This window comes from Glandiceps talaboti, chromosome 9 (genome assembly GCF_964340395.1).
Source record: "Glandiceps talaboti chromosome 9, keGlaTala1.1, whole genome shotgun sequence".
Classification (NCBI taxonomy): domain Eukaryota; kingdom Metazoa; phylum Hemichordata; class Enteropneusta; family Spengelidae; genus Glandiceps; species Glandiceps talaboti.
In genome coordinates, this window is record NC_135557.1 from 17812646 (window position 1) to 17834729 (window position 22084).

General features: G+C 34.2%; 1 protein-coding gene across 1 annotated transcript in view; it reads left to right on the top strand.

The window, feature by feature from the left end:
- LOC144439901 (adhesion G protein-coupled receptor B1-like) overlaps positions 1-22084 on the top strand; it is a 48575-nt gene that overhangs the window by 15134 nt on the left and 11357 nt on the right. Inside the window, exons 3-8 of the mRNA XM_078129133.1 lie at positions 10075-10218; positions 12080-12174; positions 14542-14733; positions 17156-17276; positions 21579-21692; positions 21907-21988. Coding sequence (XP_077985259.1) covers positions 10075-10218; positions 12080-12174; positions 14542-14733; positions 17156-17276; positions 21579-21692; positions 21907-21988 — 748 coding nt within the window. The remainder of the gene's footprint in view (positions 1-10074; positions 10219-12079; positions 12175-14541; positions 14734-17155; positions 17277-21578; positions 21693-21906; positions 21989-22084) is intronic.

The window sequence follows — 22084 nt, forward strand, 5'->3', positions numbered from 1 at the left end:
GCAGAAACCTTGAAAATAGATTATAACGAAATATATGATCAAATTAACATTGATGAAGGTTCGCATATGGTATTTGCTGACTAGTAAAGAACATTATTAAGTCAGACAGCCTCTATTTGATGCCAGTTCATATTGTACTATAGTACTTACAAACATGTATTGACAGAATAAAATTGTCCTAATAGATAAAGTGGTTTCAGGAAAATTATCATATAATGAAGAAATCAAAGCTGATTTGCTCATTATTTGCTATATAGAATTGATTGGTGATTTTATAAGCAGCTTTACGCCATTCAAATATTTACAAATCATTTCTAGCTTTTAAAATCGTTACCTCGACTTTAGAAAGCAGTAAAATTGCTCCTCCAGATATGTTATAATCGCCTGTCTTGAGTTTTTCATTTGTATAGAAACTTTATAATCCACCGCCATTACCAACAATCCAGTCAGATGGCGTTTATCGCATTTATGGTTAATCTGTTTGTTTTCCTGAATCACATCTACATCCGTAATGATTCAGCGTTAGTCTATGCTCGTTTGTTGACCCCGTGAATATCAGACTAGGGTGTTGCTGTTGCCATGGTAAATGCCTTGGCCGTGTGTTCATTGTGCCTGCTACAATACCCATAAAATAACGAATTGTAAAATAAATACAATATGCGATGCATTCAGTTCGTTTCATTGGCAAATCATACGTTAGTATCGGTACTGTTGACTAACATTTCAAATTTGTCAAGATATGTAAAATTAAAAAAAAAACACTATTATTTACTATAGATCAATTAAAAATACTGCTCATTTAGGATAATGAGATTATCAATGATATAATTTATGATATCATATACTTTCGTATTATTATAGATAAATTGATCACAACGTTACACACAACAGAGATAGTGAGTATAAAATTGCAAGTTATTTGTAGATACCTGCTTAATGTACTAAGTCAATGAAATTAGTAAATATAACATTTATATGCCATTCTGCAAAAACTTTCTTTCTTGAAATTGTTTTTGTTTGTTTGTTTGTTTGTTTGTTCGTTCGTTTGTCTTTCATTTAATTTTTTTATCTGTCTGTGGGGGCAAGACAAATAAGTCATTTATCCAGTTAGGCTCTTTATTGTTGTTGTTTCTTTTATCGTTATATCATTATTTAATGAAAACAACGACTTGTAGAACACTAAGACATTTACATCAAGAGATAATGTTGACCCTAGCAATGTGTAGTGGAACTGGAACATTGGCTTTGTAATCATGGAAATAACGTAAAACAAATCCAATCCAAGTCAAAAACGTTATGTTCTTAATTTGAACAATTTAATGGTAACCATATCATATTTATCGACTTGATGAAATGATTGTTTTATTATTCATATGACTTCTTTTCTCAAGAATGGAAGGTCAGCCGATGTTTCGCCCATGACGTCATAGGTACTTGATTATTCATGAATCAAACGAGACAGAACATTCTGATTAATTCTGTGCGCCTTTAAGGAATATTAAGCCTAGCTTTTGGAAATAGGACTACCAAGTAAAGCGGTATCATATTCAATTGGTGTCCTTATAAAGCTTTTACAACTTATTGCTACTTCAGAAACGTTTAGGCTGATGCTATCAATTACACATATGCTTCTAAAATACCCGACAACTGCAATGCAAAGCAAGCAATCTTTAGAGCTAAATACAGAGGATCCATACTTTTGTGCATTTTATTCACATTTATCTTCATCGGTTATAAATGCAAATATTTAAAACTTAAAGGATTGCAAAGCAGAAAGTGAATGACTTCAAAGAAGCTGCCGACACTAAGAGTTCCGTTCTCTTTATCCATTAATTCCAACAAATGAATATTTTATTATATACAAACCAGCTTTTCTAACGGTTCACCGACTTTCTGTACACAATTTTATGTACCGATATTTTGGGAAAATGAGACTTTATGGTATAATGAAGCAGAAAATGAGTTTCTCACATATGGCATTATATTATGGCCTTATAAATCGGTTTAACAACTATGTAGATGTGCTCATGTGTATCCCGTAGGGCAATTCAAGATTGTGCGCCGAATTGCTTTACTCGCGAATATTCGTTCTATTTTTACATAGAATTATCCGTAAAGATCTTACAGGAATATTAAACATATAACTTTTCAAAATTACACTTTTCTCAAACTAACTTACTTGTAATCTCATATTACTACCAGGGGATTAATAAGTGCAAGCTATGAATTATGTTTTGAATCGAATCCTTCCCTTCAGAATAGTTCAATTCATCATGTTGTCATGGTTTTGTATATGACTGTAAATCTGTATTATTATACTGTATAAAAAAAAAATACTGTAAGTGCTTTGTATAAAACAAATATTTTCAACACGTAACTTATATCGTGTATATGTCTCTCTTGAATGTTTTCACAATTACAGCTAACACCCCCAGGCACAGGAATGATTGAACATCGCTGGAATTTCTCTCCTTGTGTGATTTACGGTGCATTTATCATAAAGTGGATTATGGCTCCATATTTTCAATGTCATAATATGAATTGTGAACTCCAGTTGCACTAAGTGTAATATGCAATCTGGTATTACCTTTAAGTTCGAAAAAGTTGTAATGCACGTACACTTTATAACAACTATAAAGAATCGTACGACGATAAAATTATACTATTAGATTTTGCCTAGAGCCTCCTGTGTATGACTTCTTTTACTTCTAAAAAAAAGTACGGCGCAACATGAAATATACACGTAATGTAAGTAAAGTTACCTTCGCATTGAGAAATCTTATAGAAATATTGACCCCCTAGTCACAGTAAAAATCTATCACTGATTACAAACATGCAATGACAGCCCATACTGAGTGATAACAAGATACATCCAGGATTGATTGTAGCGGCCCTACCAGCCAATAATCACTCAATACAATACTGACAAATTGAGCTGTAGAGAAATTGAATAGACACGAGAAGTGTGTTTTTAGAGATGGACTAGGTTGGTAATAACCTCCTATTAAAGCAAGTACAGGACGTAAAATGGTATTTTGTCATTCCTTGAAAATCAAGTTACTTCAAACGTTTCGAGGTATGGCCCATCGTCAGTGTATATTAGCATATTAAAGCAGTTCTCCAATGTTTTGTTGAAACTTCCAGCGAGATTACACGTGGTATAATGGCCTAGTACCAAGTAACACATCCATTTCTTATATTTATGTTGGGCCATGCACATTTTATCTAATGAAGTTTGTATCGCCTATCCAATGAACACTTTGATGGATAATACCTGACTCAGAGATGACCGCTGCCTAAGATTAATTGTTCATTTACCACACAAGTAGTTATAAAGATATTCAAATTTGACAAATAAGCGAATGTGTCAGCGTCTTTTCTCTCAGATGGATTGTACGCCATTTCACAGAAACCGGGGCCTCTCTCAATCAGTTGACAAATTACATCGATTGATCGTGCAAGATAATCCAATATCAGTTAAGATATAGACAGCAAGGAGGACAACCATTCACTATTTTGTATGACAAACTTAAGTCTCCTCCTGATTAAGTATATAGATAACGAGATCTCAGTCTTCATTTCCCTTTCAAGTACAAACAAGAAATACATGCCGCGATTGTTATAGCTTTTCATTTCCGTGCAGATGCAATTTATATCCATCTTAATTTGTGATTAATGACAATAAGATTCGACGATAGAATGGATACTCCCTAAGCTTATTACAAAGAGCAAATAAAACTCCCACAATGAGGTAATCTTTGAAATGCCTTGTAAATCGCTAGATTAAAATATTGCTTTTTGTATGTGAGAGATATCTTCCTGGACATTTACGTGGATTAATTGGATTTACGTTAACCATTATGGCATGCATTACAGCGAGAGGAATTTGTGACAATATAGAGTTAATGTTAGAATGAACCGTATTCTTTGGATAGTTTCAAAGCACACAATCTCCATAGTAAAGTGAATGACATGTTACTATTATATAAACGGCGCCAACATTGAAAACAAAATACAGATGCCTTTGAGAGTTAGTACACAAAAGACTTATAATCGTTTCATCTATGGTTTTGGAGCATAGACAAACCCATCGTATATATATATCCATTGCAATTTTGTGTGTAAGACGGTGCAATGCAATCTTCAAATATTGAAACCACACCAATACACCAATAAGCTTAGTATCTTGTGAACGTGATGTGTTATAAACTTGTTTTAAATGTTAAAAAATTGATAACATTCATATAATATGGATATTTATGTGGGCATGCATCTTTCCTACGATGTAGCAGATAAGCAAAGATGATTTTATATATGCTTGCCTACTGATTGTAAAGGCGATTGGAGACTGCCATCAATATTTTGGTTGTATACTTTTATAGCGAGATATAACAATAGTAAATAATAACAATATTGGTTTTTATACAGCGCTTTCCCACTCTGTGCTCAAAACGCTTTATAAATATTACCCCTGGCCCGGATCTATATCGGCACAACGGCCCTTTACTTTCTCAACTCCCTGGGAGTAGACAATCCATTGCAGCCTCTATAAGCGCATAGGATTGAGCATTTACATTGCAATCTCTATCCTACTAGGTCCCCAATTCCACAGTTGAGTTGACTGAGGCGCAACCGCGGTTCAAAAAGGACATTAGCCATTCAGAAACAAACGGAAGCGACGGTATACCCATCAAGCAGTTGTCATATCAAAACGGGTGTGACCAAATACCATCGTTTTAATGTGACTTAATTTGTGATAAACCAACTACCCATCCCAGCCTCAATTTCTGCGAGAAAGTAAATCAGTTTGATGGACGACGACTGATTACGTTAGTTGTTCTTCATATCCCTTGAGTCCACACACACACACGTGGCAAACAATGTCAACACATTTCACGCATGCGCGTAAACAGTTTTGTTAGTGTGTTGCTATGGCAACAATGGATCTCGCCAAGAGCAAACTCTTCAACATGACAACTTTGGCACACACGAGTGGTTATATTGGTTGAAGCGAGGAAAAGAATCGATGCATTACTTGGAGAGAGATACGTGCTGCATCGTTGTAATTTCCCTAGGTAGTCATCCCTTTGATGGTATTCAGTACAAAGGCGGTCATTCTCGATTCCTTTTAAATGATTGATGGAAAACGTGTCGGGGTAAATATCATCTCGTTTTAAGCATGTCAAGTAGTAAAGACTCATTTGAAATTCTCTATGGAGCCTTATACTTTTCATCTTCTTCAAAGTTTTAAATATTTATATTCGAGACTTCTAAATATATCTCAAAGAACATCCTGATGCTGTTGCCGCCAAATTATAAATAAATTCTGCATCTCGAATTTCTTATTTTACCAGTAAAAAGCATGAATAATTTCATTCCTAGAGAGCTTATTGAATATCGACAGGACCCTGTGTGTTTACATACATTGTATTTCAAAATAAATATTAAATTATCAATACCAGTACATACAACACACAACACACAACACACACACACACACACACACACACACACACACACACAAACAAACAAACAAACAAACAAACAAACAAACAAACAAACAAACTACCACCATGGTCATAGGTTTGATATATTACATAATTGATATCGAACATTTCGTAAGACTACAAAATTCAGTTGTCACACAAGTATTTTAGTCACGTTGTCATTAGTCGTCATACAAATGTCTGAATGAAGTGCTTTTTGTCATTTCATTCAGACATGTCTAAGTGATTTTGGGTCCGCACTCAAAAATCAGCTACCCAATGCAATCATGATTTCAACTTGTTACTGTACTACATCTCAGTGATCTGGATACAACCATACTTTCGTAGCGTGTGGGCCTATTGGCACGCATGCGTGAATCTTACGACTGTTGTACGCAAGATATTACTAGACAAGTGCGATTACTTTAAGTACGTGGTAACTTTGTATGCAGGAATTTTGCATTTTGTTCTAGTGAAGTTAAGGTTAGGTTATTCATGTCTTTTTGTTCTAATTTATACTGTTGTCATCTGTGGTCTTATTTTAAGTTGAGAACATACAACAAAGTTCGAGTTTCTTATAATAATTGTTTTAGAATTTTTTTTAATTTGTCCAGGCGGTGTAGTATTAGTTCTATGTTTGTTTGTTACTCAGTTTTGTCATTTGGTGAACTTGTCCGGAAAAGTGTTTATAATTTTGTCAAGAGAGTTTTAGATAGTAGTAATGTTTATGTACAGTGTGTTTACTCATGTATGTACCATGACTCTCTCCAGTGCAGGCACTGGAGAGATGTTCTTTATTGATTTATATCACTATTTGCTTTTTTTGTATTAGTTCGGTTTTTAAATGTATTTTCTTGTAAATTCCTGGTGTACTTCTTTTATATGGGCCTTGAGCCTGATCCAAAAAATAAATACAAAATACACACTAATTTTTAGCACAACTGTGTAGTGCTTAAGGTCGGAGGTTTAAACTAGGGTCGGTCGCGGGTTATTATCGGACACACACAATCTTTTCTATTTGACCAAATGTATTTTGATGCTCAAGGCCAGTAATCGTGTTTCAGCAATGTAATATCAACACAGATAGAGATTTGCTCTTTTAAAGGTTGTGTACCTCATTGTATGAAGTGTCATCTTATGAATACAAAAAGCGCAGGGTGTAAAGTGAAAAAAACAGCTTGAAGTCATGTAATCCCTATTGATGTCCTCATGGGACTCTTGTAGTAAGTATATATATTTTTAAAAGAGCCATGGAATAGTCGTGACTGTATAAAATGTTATAGGAATAAGGTGTACCTGCTACTGTTGTAAATGTATTAATGGTATCTTCTTTCAAGAAAACATAATGATTTAAAAGCTAGTGAAATTGTATTTTTGGGGGTTAGCGAGATCTGTCACATTTATCAGCATATTTGGTGTCATGTTATTTACACCCGTTCTCATCTATCGCTGTGTTGTCATGGCTAACATTTTTTTACTTAACACCTCGCCGTATTGTTCATTTTACTGCTACTTCTCATTCGCTAGTTGCCAAGGAAACCTTGTGTATTACTTACAGTTAATGTCTTTCCTTCATCTGGCCTGACTGCGCTCCATTTGAACGAGTCTCATGTTTAATTTCCTGTGAGCGGCAGAACGTATCACAGATAATCAAGTTATATAGACTTTAGAAAAGAAAGAAAACATAGCTGTCAAAAGTGGCATTTGAACGTATTTCTTGACAACGACTTTGCTGAATTTAACCCGTGTACGCCACCCTCAAGGTAGTGAAGACAGAGACAATTATATGACCAACTATATATCGTTTTAAACTTCATCACTTCATTTCATCGCACCTGACGGACACTTGCTCTGTCTAAGTGATATCAATGTTTGATGATAAAAAATAGCTACATACATTATTTAATATAAAACAGCATATTTTACTATGCCTAACCTAATAGTGCCTGTGGCGGTGACCATCATATTTCATATTAAAGCATCATCTAATAATTTGATGAAAAAACACGATAAATCAGAGCTTCTTGTCTATGCTTACAGTACACATTATAGTCTCATTTTACAGTAAAGGTCAGGGCTTGATCAATTCAAAGATATATTACTTTAATTTCGCGTGAAATATAGCGCTTTCTGTACAGCAAGGAAGTAATAATTTCTTCAACCCTCAGCAGAATTGTATTCAGTAAATGTGCTCATGAATCGTAAGAGAAATATTGCGTGCTTCATGAGAATGCCTGCCGGTAGAATGAATACATTCTCTAGCTAGGATAAATTTATCGAGTTTATTTTAAGACTTTAGTAGTGTGCCATTTACCCTTTTCACTATTACAACCTGTCCTTGAGTAAGGTCTGAATAAGCGGATACTTCATAAATCGCACGCATTCATCTTTTTGTCGATGATACAGTGTCACCTCTTTTATCACTACAATTAAATGGACCTTCAGTTCATTATTTCCACTATAAACTGAACGTTATGCTTTGTTTCGTAGAATTTATATATTTAGGATATTGTTCGAAACGTGTGATGTTGGCAGGACACGCGTGAGAGTGTTCTTTTATGATTCACTTCTGGTAAGGAAAGTGTGAATCGTGAAATGATGGGGAGCACATTACACATGTACTTCATATTACCATGAGTGCGTGATGAGTATATGATGACCCATTAGCGTTAAAAATAGACCTTCTTGTGTCTACTATTTAGAATAACGTGGATAGTTGAATCTTTTTCAATTGGTACAAAGTGTCACTAAAACCATTACTTTAAAATAAACATGGACATTTCTTTCTGCCTCAATTACAGTCATTATGATCATAACATTTGAAAGCATAATGTTTACAGTGGGGTTTCATTGACACAGTGCGTGCTAAGTGCTACTAATAGAATCCAGGATAAATTTGGAATAAAGAACACGAGCATAACAATTCATAATCAATAAGGTAGAAAAGCTTCGGCCTCTGTCAATGACCTACTGTAAGTTTACACATGCGTATACCCTTCGTTCATCTAACAAGAGAATCCCATGTTCAACACAATTCAAGACCAGGACATTCGGCAGCCGCGCATATTCAAACTGTACAACTTCAAAGCGAAATTCTGTACCATTAAACACACACGACAATCATCACATTTCACTTTCAAAACAAATTATTGGCGCCATTGGGCAGAACTATGGTTTGATTCTTGCTTGTTGTAAATCAGTTTAGATTAGGATTGGATTGGATTGGATTAGATTAGATTAGATTAGATTAGATTAGATTAGATTAGATTAGATTAGATTAGACTAGATTTGTATGCAATGGCAATATATACATAGGGCCAAATAAAGACTGATAAGAAGTACAGGACTTTGTATGGCAAGTTGATAGATGTCGTCAGCCTTGATCACTATCTGTAGACGCAACTCAATGTCTATATAAACTAATATTATTAATTTCTTCGTTTTTCATATAATTTTATATTTCTATGGCTTTTGAAAACGACTACATACGCACAAACACACATAACAAACATCACAGTAAAACAGTTTGTGAAAAGGTAGCATTATAAGACTGAAAAGACACGCAAAAAGCATAATGAATTACACTTTGGTAATTTGTCATTTGTTAATAAAAGGTTTGTCAGTTTAAATGCCATTGAAATATTTGTGTGGATACACAATTCGTTACTTTACATTTGTCATCTGTCCATTGACATTTTTCTAAAGAGCTTGCTTTGTGTCTTTATTTGGTGAATAAAGCTTAAGTACATCCCTACTCGACAAGTGTAACATTAACATTGGCAGCTATGCATTGAAATAGACACGAAGCTAAATATTTGTTTTTATAAAGCGCAACTTACATTGAGTATATGATCAATATGTCTAACTGCGTGGTTTCTTAATAGTTTGTAGCAGTTTAATGAATTTCGAAGAAGGGTATTTTTTTAGAAGCCGTATTGTAGGTATTGTTATCTTAGCAACAGGTATCAAGTGCTGTTAAAACCAATGTCTTGAGTTTATTGGCATCATGCGATAGATAAAAATAAATAATATTAATGATGTTGCTCATTTTTATGTACCGCGTTACCGTATTTTGCTCAAATGTTGTAAAATTATTCCCTTCAGGCCCATGCCTATAACGACTCAACGGCCATTGCATACGTAAGTTTGATGAAATTCCTTTTCAGCATACACTTCTGTGGAATTATATTGATTTAATCATTCACATAGTCCTGTCACACCAGGTCCCCATTTATACAGTTAGGTTGTCTGGGATACAGTGGCTGCTCAAATCAAACCCATGAGCTTTAGCCATTCAGAAACAAAATGGCAGCATCGCCATCGAGGATTGAGTAACGGAAAACAGTGAATAGTAATTTAAACAACAAAACATTCGGCTATCATAACCCCAAATTATTTGTAAACATACTCGGGTATATGCAAACCATATGCAAATATTTTCTACGTGTATTTACATAATGGTACTAAATGTCCTGTTTAAACAACGAACCATTCATTTGATTGGATTCTGCAAAACAGACGTTACATGTATTTTAAACTTAAAATCTTTTATCCTTCATATATGAGGTCTTTTTTATGCATTTTCCAGTCACTGAATCCAGTACAGCAGCACCAGCCCTCACCACAGAAACAAATTTGGTCCTATGTACAGAAGAAACCGTCGACGGTTATGACTGGCCGTCAACAGCAGCAGGTGAAAACGCTTCAACATCATGTCCAGATGGTACACAAGGTAAAATCAAACCACATTTATTCTTGTTCTGTATGGATGTTATTTTGATTTATTTGAATGATGTGTAAACTTTCCTTTCGCATGTAGTGGTGGTAAAATTTGTAGTAATTATAATAATTCTGTGATAGTGTGATGAGGTTTAGATGACGTCAATGAAATCACTTATAAGTAATAAATAATGTAAAAGTATACGAAAAAATATCCAAACTAGTAATACAATTTCATTCGTTCGTTCATTCACTCATTCATTCATTCATTCATTCATCCATCCATCCATCCATCCATCCATCCATTCATTCATTCATTCATTCATTCATCCATCCATTCATTCATTCATTCATTCATTCATTCATTCATTCATTCATTCATTCATTCATTCATTCATTCATTCAATTCAATTCAATTCAATTCAACTTACAGTCTTAAAAGACCTGATTTCCCTGGAATGTGATATAAGACACATTGCTTTGCATAGAAATGTGACACGAAATTACAAGAAAAATTGAAAACTCACCTCTTTGAATAACTGTAAAGAAAATGTTGAAAGTTATACCGGAATAAAAGCATATTATTCATCACCATATTTACCATTCAGTGTAATATAATGGTTAGGCCACGTGACTTAACATAGCGTTGGTCGGGATATCGAAAACGCGCATTTCATGTTATTTGGTCTAACCTATTGGAAATAATGCTACATAGAATAATGATATATGTCTCCAGTTCCCTTGAGGACGTTTCCATGTCATTACACAGGTCGGTATGTTATTACAAAAAAGAAATATTTCAACCTTTAATTCAATTAACAACACGTTCATTTTTCCAACATAAAATATCCACTCATGGGAAATTCGTCACGGTCAATGACTAAAGAAACATACACATTACTGTGTGTATTGAACGACGGGTATGTGTAATAAGTTCAGGATATGACACAGTGTTTGTAAAAATGAAATATGAGTATGTTGCAACATATTATATGTGTATTATTTATACATACAATATGTATTATATATATATATATATATATATATATATATATATATATATATATATATATATATATATATATATATATATATATGTTGAGGGTAGAAGAAAATCAAGTCGGGTTTTTCGTCTCTACAAGCCTGTTTCGTGAGTAAATCACTCGTCAGGAGATGTTGATGTACATATATATATATATATATATATATATATATATATATATATATATATATATATATATATATATATATACATACATTATTATATATGTGTATATGGTATTATTCATCATAGGGATTAATAATACTTAGCACCATGACTACCACAGGGAAGCACAAAACCTGTTACAGAAACCAAAGTATCATATTCTACGGGTTTGGGACAAGCCTTTCGTGAGGCAGAAAAGTATCATGAATCTATAATTTCCACTTTTCTCAATTGTAGTGATTGGCGTCTACTGCTATGGCTAGACACATTATGTATTGTTGTGATGCAGATTACCCGTATATCTCAATAGTGACGCTAATTAAATATGTATGTTATGTTGTTTAATGTAATTAGAACAAAATGGTCGGATAAATTTGTACGTTGCAGTTTCTGTATTTTTCATACTGGATAGAGCGTTGGTCAAGGACGGACGGGGCCCTGCCTCTGTCCGATCTCAGCGCTATCTATGTACAGAAATGAAGTCATATTGTTATGCTCAATATTCGGTCTACAAGGTGCTTATATACATTTATTATACTTCACTATATGTCACCATGACTATCACTGGGAAGCCCAAAAAAACGGTTAGAGAAACCAAAGTATCATAAATTTCTACGAGCTTTCCTACCCCTACTTATCCTGAAAACTCTTTCTTTTGTAAATACAGGACAGATTTACAGGTTTTGTGAAGATGATGCCACATGGACCATTTTGGATTTTACAAGATGCACATCGCCTACATTAACAAACTTACAAACAGAGGTAAGTATACGTTTGAAGCTTTTTCAGTAACACTTATAGGTCGAGTTGCCTACACCACTTGTTAAATGGGATAACATAACGGCCTTATATATCTTTGCATATTGTAATTTGTTTTTAAATTAGGACATACCCAATGTGATAAAAGAAGCACACCAAATTTAGAATTCAGCAATGGAACGTATATCTCTAAGGGGGATAGTACCCAGAGTAACAGGTTGCTATGATTTGAACATTGAACGCTCGCTTGATACTCTTTCTTATTAGCTATTGCTATAAACAAACTTTGAGGCCAAATAATGGAAAGGTGATATGGTTCTCGTTACATACCTTTCCAGTAACTGTTTAGGGTGGTTCCAGTATTGGAAATTGGCCGATCAATGCAATTATTCTTGTTGTTGATCTCCCATACATTCAATCCTGACATTAGTTTTTATGGTTATATTTCATTGTCTTTGAAATCTGTTGGGGTACACTTTGTAATCTGTTACCATGTTTAGCATAAAATTAATTTATATGATAATGTCCTTTGTAAGTAAAGGAATGGTCTCTCATTGAGGATGAAGAATATCGCATGGATTTAGTTTTCTTAATATATATGCTGTCTTCAATGAAGAAAAAGATAAGAAATTCCAAAAATAAAACGACTTTAGTAATAAACCAACTAATAACGTTGTACGGCGAGGTCATTGATCTCGTCGTACAACGTTATTAGTTCAAACTATCAAAAATAACTTTATAAATAGGTATAGAAATAAAGAAGTCTGTAACCTGTATGGCAGTTATCGAGGCGATTATAATTATTATGGAAGAAATTAGAAAGAATTGGAAAGGTATAATTGATTGACGAATGAAATGTTAGGAATATATATAAACTTATGAATATACATTACATACATACATACATACATACATACATACATACATACATACATACATACATACATATATTGTACATACATACATACATACATACATACATACATACACATACACACACATACATACACACACACATACATACATACATACATACATACATACATACATACATACATACATACATACATACATACATACATACATACATACATACATGGTGTAACTCTATTATTCTGAAAACGAGGTCTAAATGGGAATTTCGACAAATATTATATTCATTGAGTTTTCAGCGACTATAACTATGAAAATAATTTCGTGGTCTTCCCAATTTAGTATTATAATATTTTAGATATATATCAGCTTTCTGATCTCGTGTATACATTTCAGTCTATTATTCGCTTATATTACATGGTTCTTTTGTTGCTAGAATCAATAACCGTTCCATGAAAACCAAATTTATTTAGCTATGAGAGCAATATATTCTAATTACTTGACATTGCCCTAATCCCTAGCTGCGGTATTATATGCACACATATTGGCCCGACCCATGTAATATTCCCTAACGTTTGCATAAAAAGTAATTTATATGCTTATCCTAGCACCACTGTGGAACAACACAGTGCAATAAATCTAAAGTTTTAATATACACGATAAACGTATTAATATTTAATTATTCATGGGAAAAACGTGATGAAGAAGTAATATATCAAATTATATTGTACAGTCACCAGAAGTGTAACTTGGCAATTTTTCCGGAATTTCTTATCACTTTATCGCAAAAAATTCATAAATGTTGGTGGAAGTGTATGAGTATAGTAAATATTTAAATTTTAATTAAATTGTCACTGAAAATTAGAAATAGTATAAGAAAGTATTTTTGGAAATTAATTTTACCTAATACAGATCAAAAGTAGCAGTTTGAGCCTTTCCTGTTGGTAAAGGTGTTTCCCTTGTCTGTAAGCATTAAACGTTTACACCATGAAGATATCAAACGTTAGGCAAGAACATTTTGAAATGATTTTCCTTATAAGAAATATGATATATGGTCATTTTTTGTACAAACAATATGTTTAAAAACAAAGGCAAAATATCGTCGTAACCACAGCCTCTTTTACGGCACCTTCCGAGACGTACCGCTTCTCAGAAATATGTGTTCTGGCTTACGAGAATGAAGTAAAAAGGAATTTCATAACATTTTTTAAAGTAAGACTAATAGTGAATTCGTGTGCCTTATTTTTTACAGTCTGTCTGTCTGTCTGTCTGTCTGTCTGTCTGTCTGTCTGTCTGTCTATGGGGTGGATATTTATTCTTGTGTTAATTGCGTTACACATTATTGCTTTGCTCTTGGACCCCAGGGAAAAAAAATCTTCCGATTTTATTGTGTTATCTAAGCACATTGTGATGTTGTTGCAATGTCACATCGCATGTGTTATTTTTAACTGTGCTGAATAAAACAAACAAATAAACAAAAACTCTTTACATTCACAGGCAACCAATATAGTTGATTCTGCGTCCGAATACCTTCTGCTTGCTGAAGATTTACAGAACGCTTCAAAACCTGCCAAGATTGTATTTTCTGGAGATCTTCTGGCGGCCATATCTATCATGTACAATCTGATAGAAGATAGTTTTTTGATAAGTTGCAATGCCACGGCATCAGTCGTGGAAAACTTTACAAATGTAAGTAGTCAGTGCATTACCTATAGGAGCCTCTATTTAATTTATATGCTTTTCATGACCGGACCGCCCCTATTTATTGCTACGCCTCTCATCACCAGACCGAAACTATATTTCTTCAATTTAGCACAATTAACAAACAAACCTACGCCCTCTACGGTAGGAGTAGAAACAATTTTACAACGTCACTGATGGTAAGATGGCGACCACACGAATGCATTTCTGAGTCATCTAGACTGATAAAAGTACGATTACGAATTGAGAGTTTTGTTTTTGTACTTTTTTATTCTTAACGACCAAATGACCTATCCATTTAAGATGCTATGATGAGGAAAGTAGAAATTATGAATTCAAACGCTCTTCTCTGTGTACTATGTACGTGGCTGTATAAGTTGTGCGTTTTTGAAATTGCAGTTGTTTTGTTATACAATTGTGACGTAGACACACAAACAGGAACATACAATACTATGACAGAACCCCATCACACGTGAGTGCAAGTCAGGTGTACGCAGGGGGTATTTGCACGAGTGTTTGCAGTGTTCACTGCGCCCGTACCTTCAAGAGCATAGCGACTGAAAGTGCAGCAGAAAATAATGCAAGCAAGCCTGCAAATACTCTTGAGTTCACATACTGGAACTCGGGTGGCATAGTCCTCTGTTATTATAATTTATATCTCTCTGAAACAGCTAATTTCCATAAAAATCATACATCATAAATCACGCGATTTCGTGTGAAGCGAACGATCGCCTCAATATTTGCTTATTATTTCCATGCAGGTATGCAATAATGTTTTCGGTATTGCACTGCAGTGAATACCACTAGTATGCGCACGCACCTAGTGCAAGAAATCACTGGTACATATGTAATAATAATGTTGTGTATTAGGCTGTAATCAACATTTATCACACCACTTGAAATATCTGACTATTATGCTGTATATTATGAAAGTCGTAATCATAAATTGTGTGCGCATCACTTTTATGCTATTTCAATAATATAAATGCATAATATTGCATATAGATAAAGTCCACATTCATGGGTCAATTGCCATTTCGCTGATAAATAAGCCGTTGTGATATCTGAAAGCTAAAGAGATGATGTCATTTTGGAATAATTGTTCTAGTTTCTTTTCATCTTGCTGTTACATGTTTTCATTTACCTCCATTTTGCATTTCTGTCTGACTGTCTTTAATTTATTTTATATTTTAGGCTGTCCTTACCACCACCAGCTATCTACTAGACGCAAGCTATACCGATCTTTGGACAGAAATTCAACAGGTACTATGTTTTATCATCTTTGAGTTTATTCAAAATGCAAGACTAATGAATGTTCTGCATGAATAACAAGTCATTGGCACCAAGTTTACTTCAACCATGATACTGATAATCTCATAAATGCATCTGTATATCTTTCCAACATTCCATCCTTCCATATACATTTATGTACAGGCACACACAGACACACAGAAGGCACAATCACATGTATGTATGTATGCATGCATGTATGTATGTATGTATGTATGTATGTATGTATGTATGTATGTATGTATGTATGTATGTGTGTGTGTGTATGTATGTATGTATGTATGTATGTATGTATGCATGCATCTCGCACGCATGCACGCACACACACACACACACATACATATATACATACATACATACATACATACATACATACATACATACATACATACATACATACATACATACCTTTATCACATATACATTTGTTACACATATTACTATAGTACGTGTGCAAGTTTTTTTTTTAAATTTACACCTTGATGTCTATTATTATGACTATTATAATATCGTTAGAAAGAGGAAGTTGTTGAAAATAAGATCGGCATGTATTTTATTAATGTCCCACTTCACTTTTTCAAAGACATGTTTGGTATTTCATGACTAAATATAATAATCACACAGATGTATAAATATTACATTATCTCTTCCATAAGATAATACTACTCAAACACACCATACCTACGGCATAATTACTTGCGGCGATTATAACATGTTATTAAAATATAAAACATTCATTCGATTGGCACTCTAGATATACGATTGACTGTGCTAACAAGTGTTTGAGGGACAGAGAGAGAGAGTGAGTGTACGTTTGAGGCGTGATATGCATTATTGCAGCCTAAGCCTTCAGAGCTCGTCAGTTTTGTTAATGGACACTAGCAGCTATATAAATGATAATTTCATATTATACTGAGCGGTCCATGTACTCTTCACTTACGAATGTCACCTTCATATAGCTATATAGTTGGAATGGAATATATATTTACTAGCTTGACGTAAATCCATACTGAATATTTTTTATAGTGCGTCATCGTATGGTTTATTTGCATAGTAAACTGTGTTTTTTAAAATGATTTTTCACCTATGCTCTAATTTTTTGTAACCTTTTCTTCTTCAGATTTCTGATGCGAATGCAGTTCTTACTTTGATGCAAAAACTAGATTCTTTTTCTGGGGACGTCTTAGCATGTCTGTCACAAGTGAATGTTTCCAAAATACAAGTGTTATCTTCGAATTTAGGTGAGTAGTTTGACCTGGTGTATTTTCTTGATGATTTAAATAATTACCATATGCTACCAGTGGTGGAGGAGTAGAGTCATAACCATACATAATTTATAGCTTACAATCGCCATATTGTTCCAGGTAACACAAATACGATGATTTCATATTTAAGTTTCAACATTTTAAAAAAAAAGGATCATTGGCATCGTATACATATTTCGCTACAGTTGACATAAAGGACGCACGCACGCACACACACACATACGCATGCACACATACATACATACATACATACATACATACATACATACATACATACATACATACATACATACATACATAACGCACGCACACACACACATACATACATACATACATACATACATACATACATACATACATACATACATACACACACACACACATACATACATACATACATACATACATACATACATACATACATACATACATACATACACACATACAATGTACATACATACATACATACATACATACATACATACATACATACATACAATGTACATACATACATACATACATACATACATACATACACACACACACACACACACACACATACATACATACATACATACATACATACATACATACATACATACATACATACATACATACATACATACACATATTCATGCATACCTAGTGTTATTATATTATTTGGAACTGTAAATGTGGTCTTTATTCGTTTCCCATGACCAACACCCTACGCACTAAGCTATTCAGCTGATAGATTATACTTCATTAATTAAAATCCTGCACACGATACACTTTAGTCAACGCTTTTAAGCAGTCATCGCAATACCATGCAGTAGAGCCAGTCCATTAAACATTCAGTTCTCGTCGACAGGATTTCTCCTTGAATGCTATACCTTCAACTCGTATAATACCCCTGTCGATAATTTAAAATGTTTTAAGATGCCGGACAGACATCCCGTGGCAGATTACACCATCGATTAAAAGCGGCCGTGCACAGCAAACAGATTGTTTTGCTAGAAGGCTAAAGATATACATTTTGGCGTGTCTGGGCTTCCTCGGCATGAACTGAAAGAACATGGCTGTTGGATATTTATAATTGCATTTTTATCCGACCCTGATGCCAGGAGGCTAAAGATACATTTTGACGTGGGACGTGTCAGGACTGTCTCGGCATTATCTAAAAAGCACATATGGCTGATGGACATTTGCAATTGTATTTCCAGACCAATACATGCTGAGTCGATTTTTGAAGATGTCTTATTAGAGAACGAAACGAAGTCACTTTTCCTTGGCCTACAGCAAAGGGGCATCACATGTTTGTTCTTCAACAGTTTGCGCGTTTTAATAGGTCAAATATTTCGTTAACTTACACGTAAGTTGGGAACCAATAAAATACGTGCTGCAAAAAGCTTGTGCGTGATAGAAAAAAAAACAGGTACAGAATTATTGGTGTATCAATTGTTTTCCCGGCACTATTTCCCCATATCTTGCCATCAAACTTTTAATAACCTTAAAATTGTTCTAAACGACGTTGTCATCTGATATGCTCTATTAATTTAAGGAAACCCTCTTTCTTCTGGTTATGTCCTATGGTAATACCATAACCATTATAAACAACTTTGTCAAAAATCTCCCCGTAGAAGTTTCCTTTCGAAGTTCCCGATCCGTTTGGACAGGTTTTCGTGTTAACTTTTGTCAGTGAAATCGTCTGACATTGTGTATCATGCATATTCATTTCAATATATATGACTGCAACTTCTTTTTGAACAATGATTGAAGTGTACAATAAGTATAAATATTAATATTATTTGCTTGACCTTCACATGACAAGAAGATGCATATAAAATTATTAGCATGACGTCATCTTGTTGGACCTTTAGGGTTAACTAGAGAAAAAAAAGTTATGCAAGAAAATGGAGGATATTATTAAGAGAACACTCCTTTCAAGCGTGACTAGCAAATTAAATCTCTCTATGCTAATTAGGGTAGAATTACCACAACCACAATGTCGCACAAGCTCAATAAACGATCTTCGCTCGTTCTTCAAGTTCAGGACAAACCCTTCCCCCTTCCCCCTAAAAGAACGTTCACAAGTACGACATCGACACGTTTATATATGATGTAAACATGATGAAAATTGTAGCGGTCACGCCACTACGATCGCTGCAATGTAAATACATAATCGTAAACACATTAAAATACTACCGGAAACCCAACACTGTACATCTTAGTTTTTAATTAACTTATTTATCAAGATAGATAGTAAACACAGAATTTGTTATTGGTGAAGGTGTTAAAGATTTCGAAATTTGGTTAGAAGTGTGAACATGAAGTTCAGCAATTCAGACCCTCCCCCCACCACACTTACACACACACACCCTTCCGAAACTTGTTCTTGAGCTTACATTTTATGCAATATCGTGGTATCGTCCATAAGTAATCATAAGTTCTTTATTCATACGTTACCCTTTGTGATATACAATGTTTGACGTATATACACTCCGGGAAGTCGTAGATTTAAATGGGATCATGTTTTTCTATATTCCAGGAGTGATATGTCAAACCAAACATGATTTTTGTTTGTTATTATATATATTGAATGTATGGTGTGTCTTTATGGCCTTCAGAAAGTGACGAATGGCTACAGTGCTATATAAAGTGTCAAACAGAGTGTTAATATTTGACAACTAAGGAGTTGTGAGGATGTTTCAACATTTCACAACACACTCGTTATTTTTGTCATGTATTAACGGATCCTAGAATTTTAAGCTTATCCCTTAGCGAACATCAAAACACCCTCTATGCCAAGCTCTCTCTATCCATTAGTTGACGAAATAAACACACATCAGATGTGACAGCCGTAGGGACATATCATGCGAATGTCTTGTTAGTAAAGCCGTCGAATCTTTGCAACCATTAAAGCCTTGTGTACGTGGTACAATATATGTAAGGATTTATCTTTTTAGATTCACGTTTTGTGAGCAAGATAAAACGTGACTGTAGTTTTAGAAAAGAAATGCATGCAAGGAAAGTATTGGGTCGATATCTCAAGGACAGTTTGTATGATTATCCATACAACCTTGTTTTGAACACAAGTCGTACTCACTTTACATTATAAATTCAAACGGCTTCGTCAAAATCCCTTTGTAAAAGAATACTTTCAAGGTTTCATTTAATATTAAAACACATATTCCTCATTGACATCCAAAGGTAAAGGTACCCTATGCTCAGATGACATATCATTCATCTTACTACCAACCATACGGTAAAATTTATGATCTTTGGCAAAAATAGTTCTTAAGGTATAAATCACTCCAATGTTTCAGTGTTCGCATGAAAAATGTAGTCGCCACATATATTGATAATGGAGAACAATAAATAACCTCATGTTTGCTTAAAATGTTTGCACTTCAGAATATGAAAACGCACACCCAAACAGGCAGCGGAAATGTTCGGTCACACTTTGTGAAATCTAATATGGCGTGCGTTTGTGTACATGACGCTGGCTGGGTTTCTTCACGTCATGATACCATGGTTGTAGATGGATCAGTTGACCGGGAAAGATATTTTTCTTTCAGTGAAATGTTATTCTAATAAGATGAAGCTTTCTAAAGCCACGTTCCCATCCTGGAGTCTCAATTACAATATGTTGCAAATTATTAAAAACTTTTCGATTAGCTGAGAGTGGGCTTGTCAATGGCGAGAGATCTTACATATAGCAGAGAAATATGAGAGACGATATTAATGCTAGAGGCAGAAAGTATTACTAGTGATTAAAGAGTGAAAATGAAAAATGATACTCTTTTGTGCTGTATAATTCTACAAAGAACCGTACAGTCTTTTGATATAAGGCTTATTAAGCTCAACAGGAGTATGTCAGATTAATGTACCCCAGATATATCAGTCGAAATATAAGTTGCTATTAACTGCTAGAAGCGGAAATTAAATTACCCATGACAAAGTGTCGAGTTCAAAATTAGCCTTTATTTTCAGCAAATATCAGAGTTTGTTTCTTGAAGGTGCTTCAGTTTTTTGTTTCTTGAAGATTTTTCTTTGGGTTATTTTTTTCTTATAGATACTTCTTCTACATATTTCAAATTCATAGTAAAACGGACACACTTGTGATGTTCAGGGACAGAAAATTATATCGGGCATTCATTGTCTGCGGTGTATTATTCCTTTAACAGTGTCGTAGTCGATTAATCTGCTGAGTAATATACTTACCGAAGATTAGCACTGACGGACGATAAATTCAAAATTATTACTTTTAATTAATAATATTTTTTTCATTTCTTACAGATGTTTCTTTGGAAGTTTTTCAAACTAGTAGTGACTCGGACATTGTTTTCCCAACAAGTAGCAATAGTGACACGAACCAGGTCACTGTACCAGTAGCCATATTGTCTGATACAGGTCAGTTATTTTTTCCCGCCATTTTACGCCATATTTATAATAGGATCATGTGTAAATGATATATTGGAATGAGATGAAGGTATATATTGAACATTTGCGTTTGAATATTCATACTTTGTAATCGACATTGATGGTTGAACCTCTCATTTGCCATGCATGCAGGCTTTACCAATGTTATCATGTGGTTAACTTCTGTGTTTAATTTATTCAACAGATGCCTTGAATAAAAAGGGTGTGTCCATTATAAGTTATAAAACATTAAAAACGTTACTACCGAGCAGTGATATCAATAACAGGTAAGATACATGTATGTTCATCTAAAACAATGTAAAGTGGTTTTGATGACGTCATAGGTATCTTCGTTGCTGAGGGCTCTGTCGCTATCAGGGTCG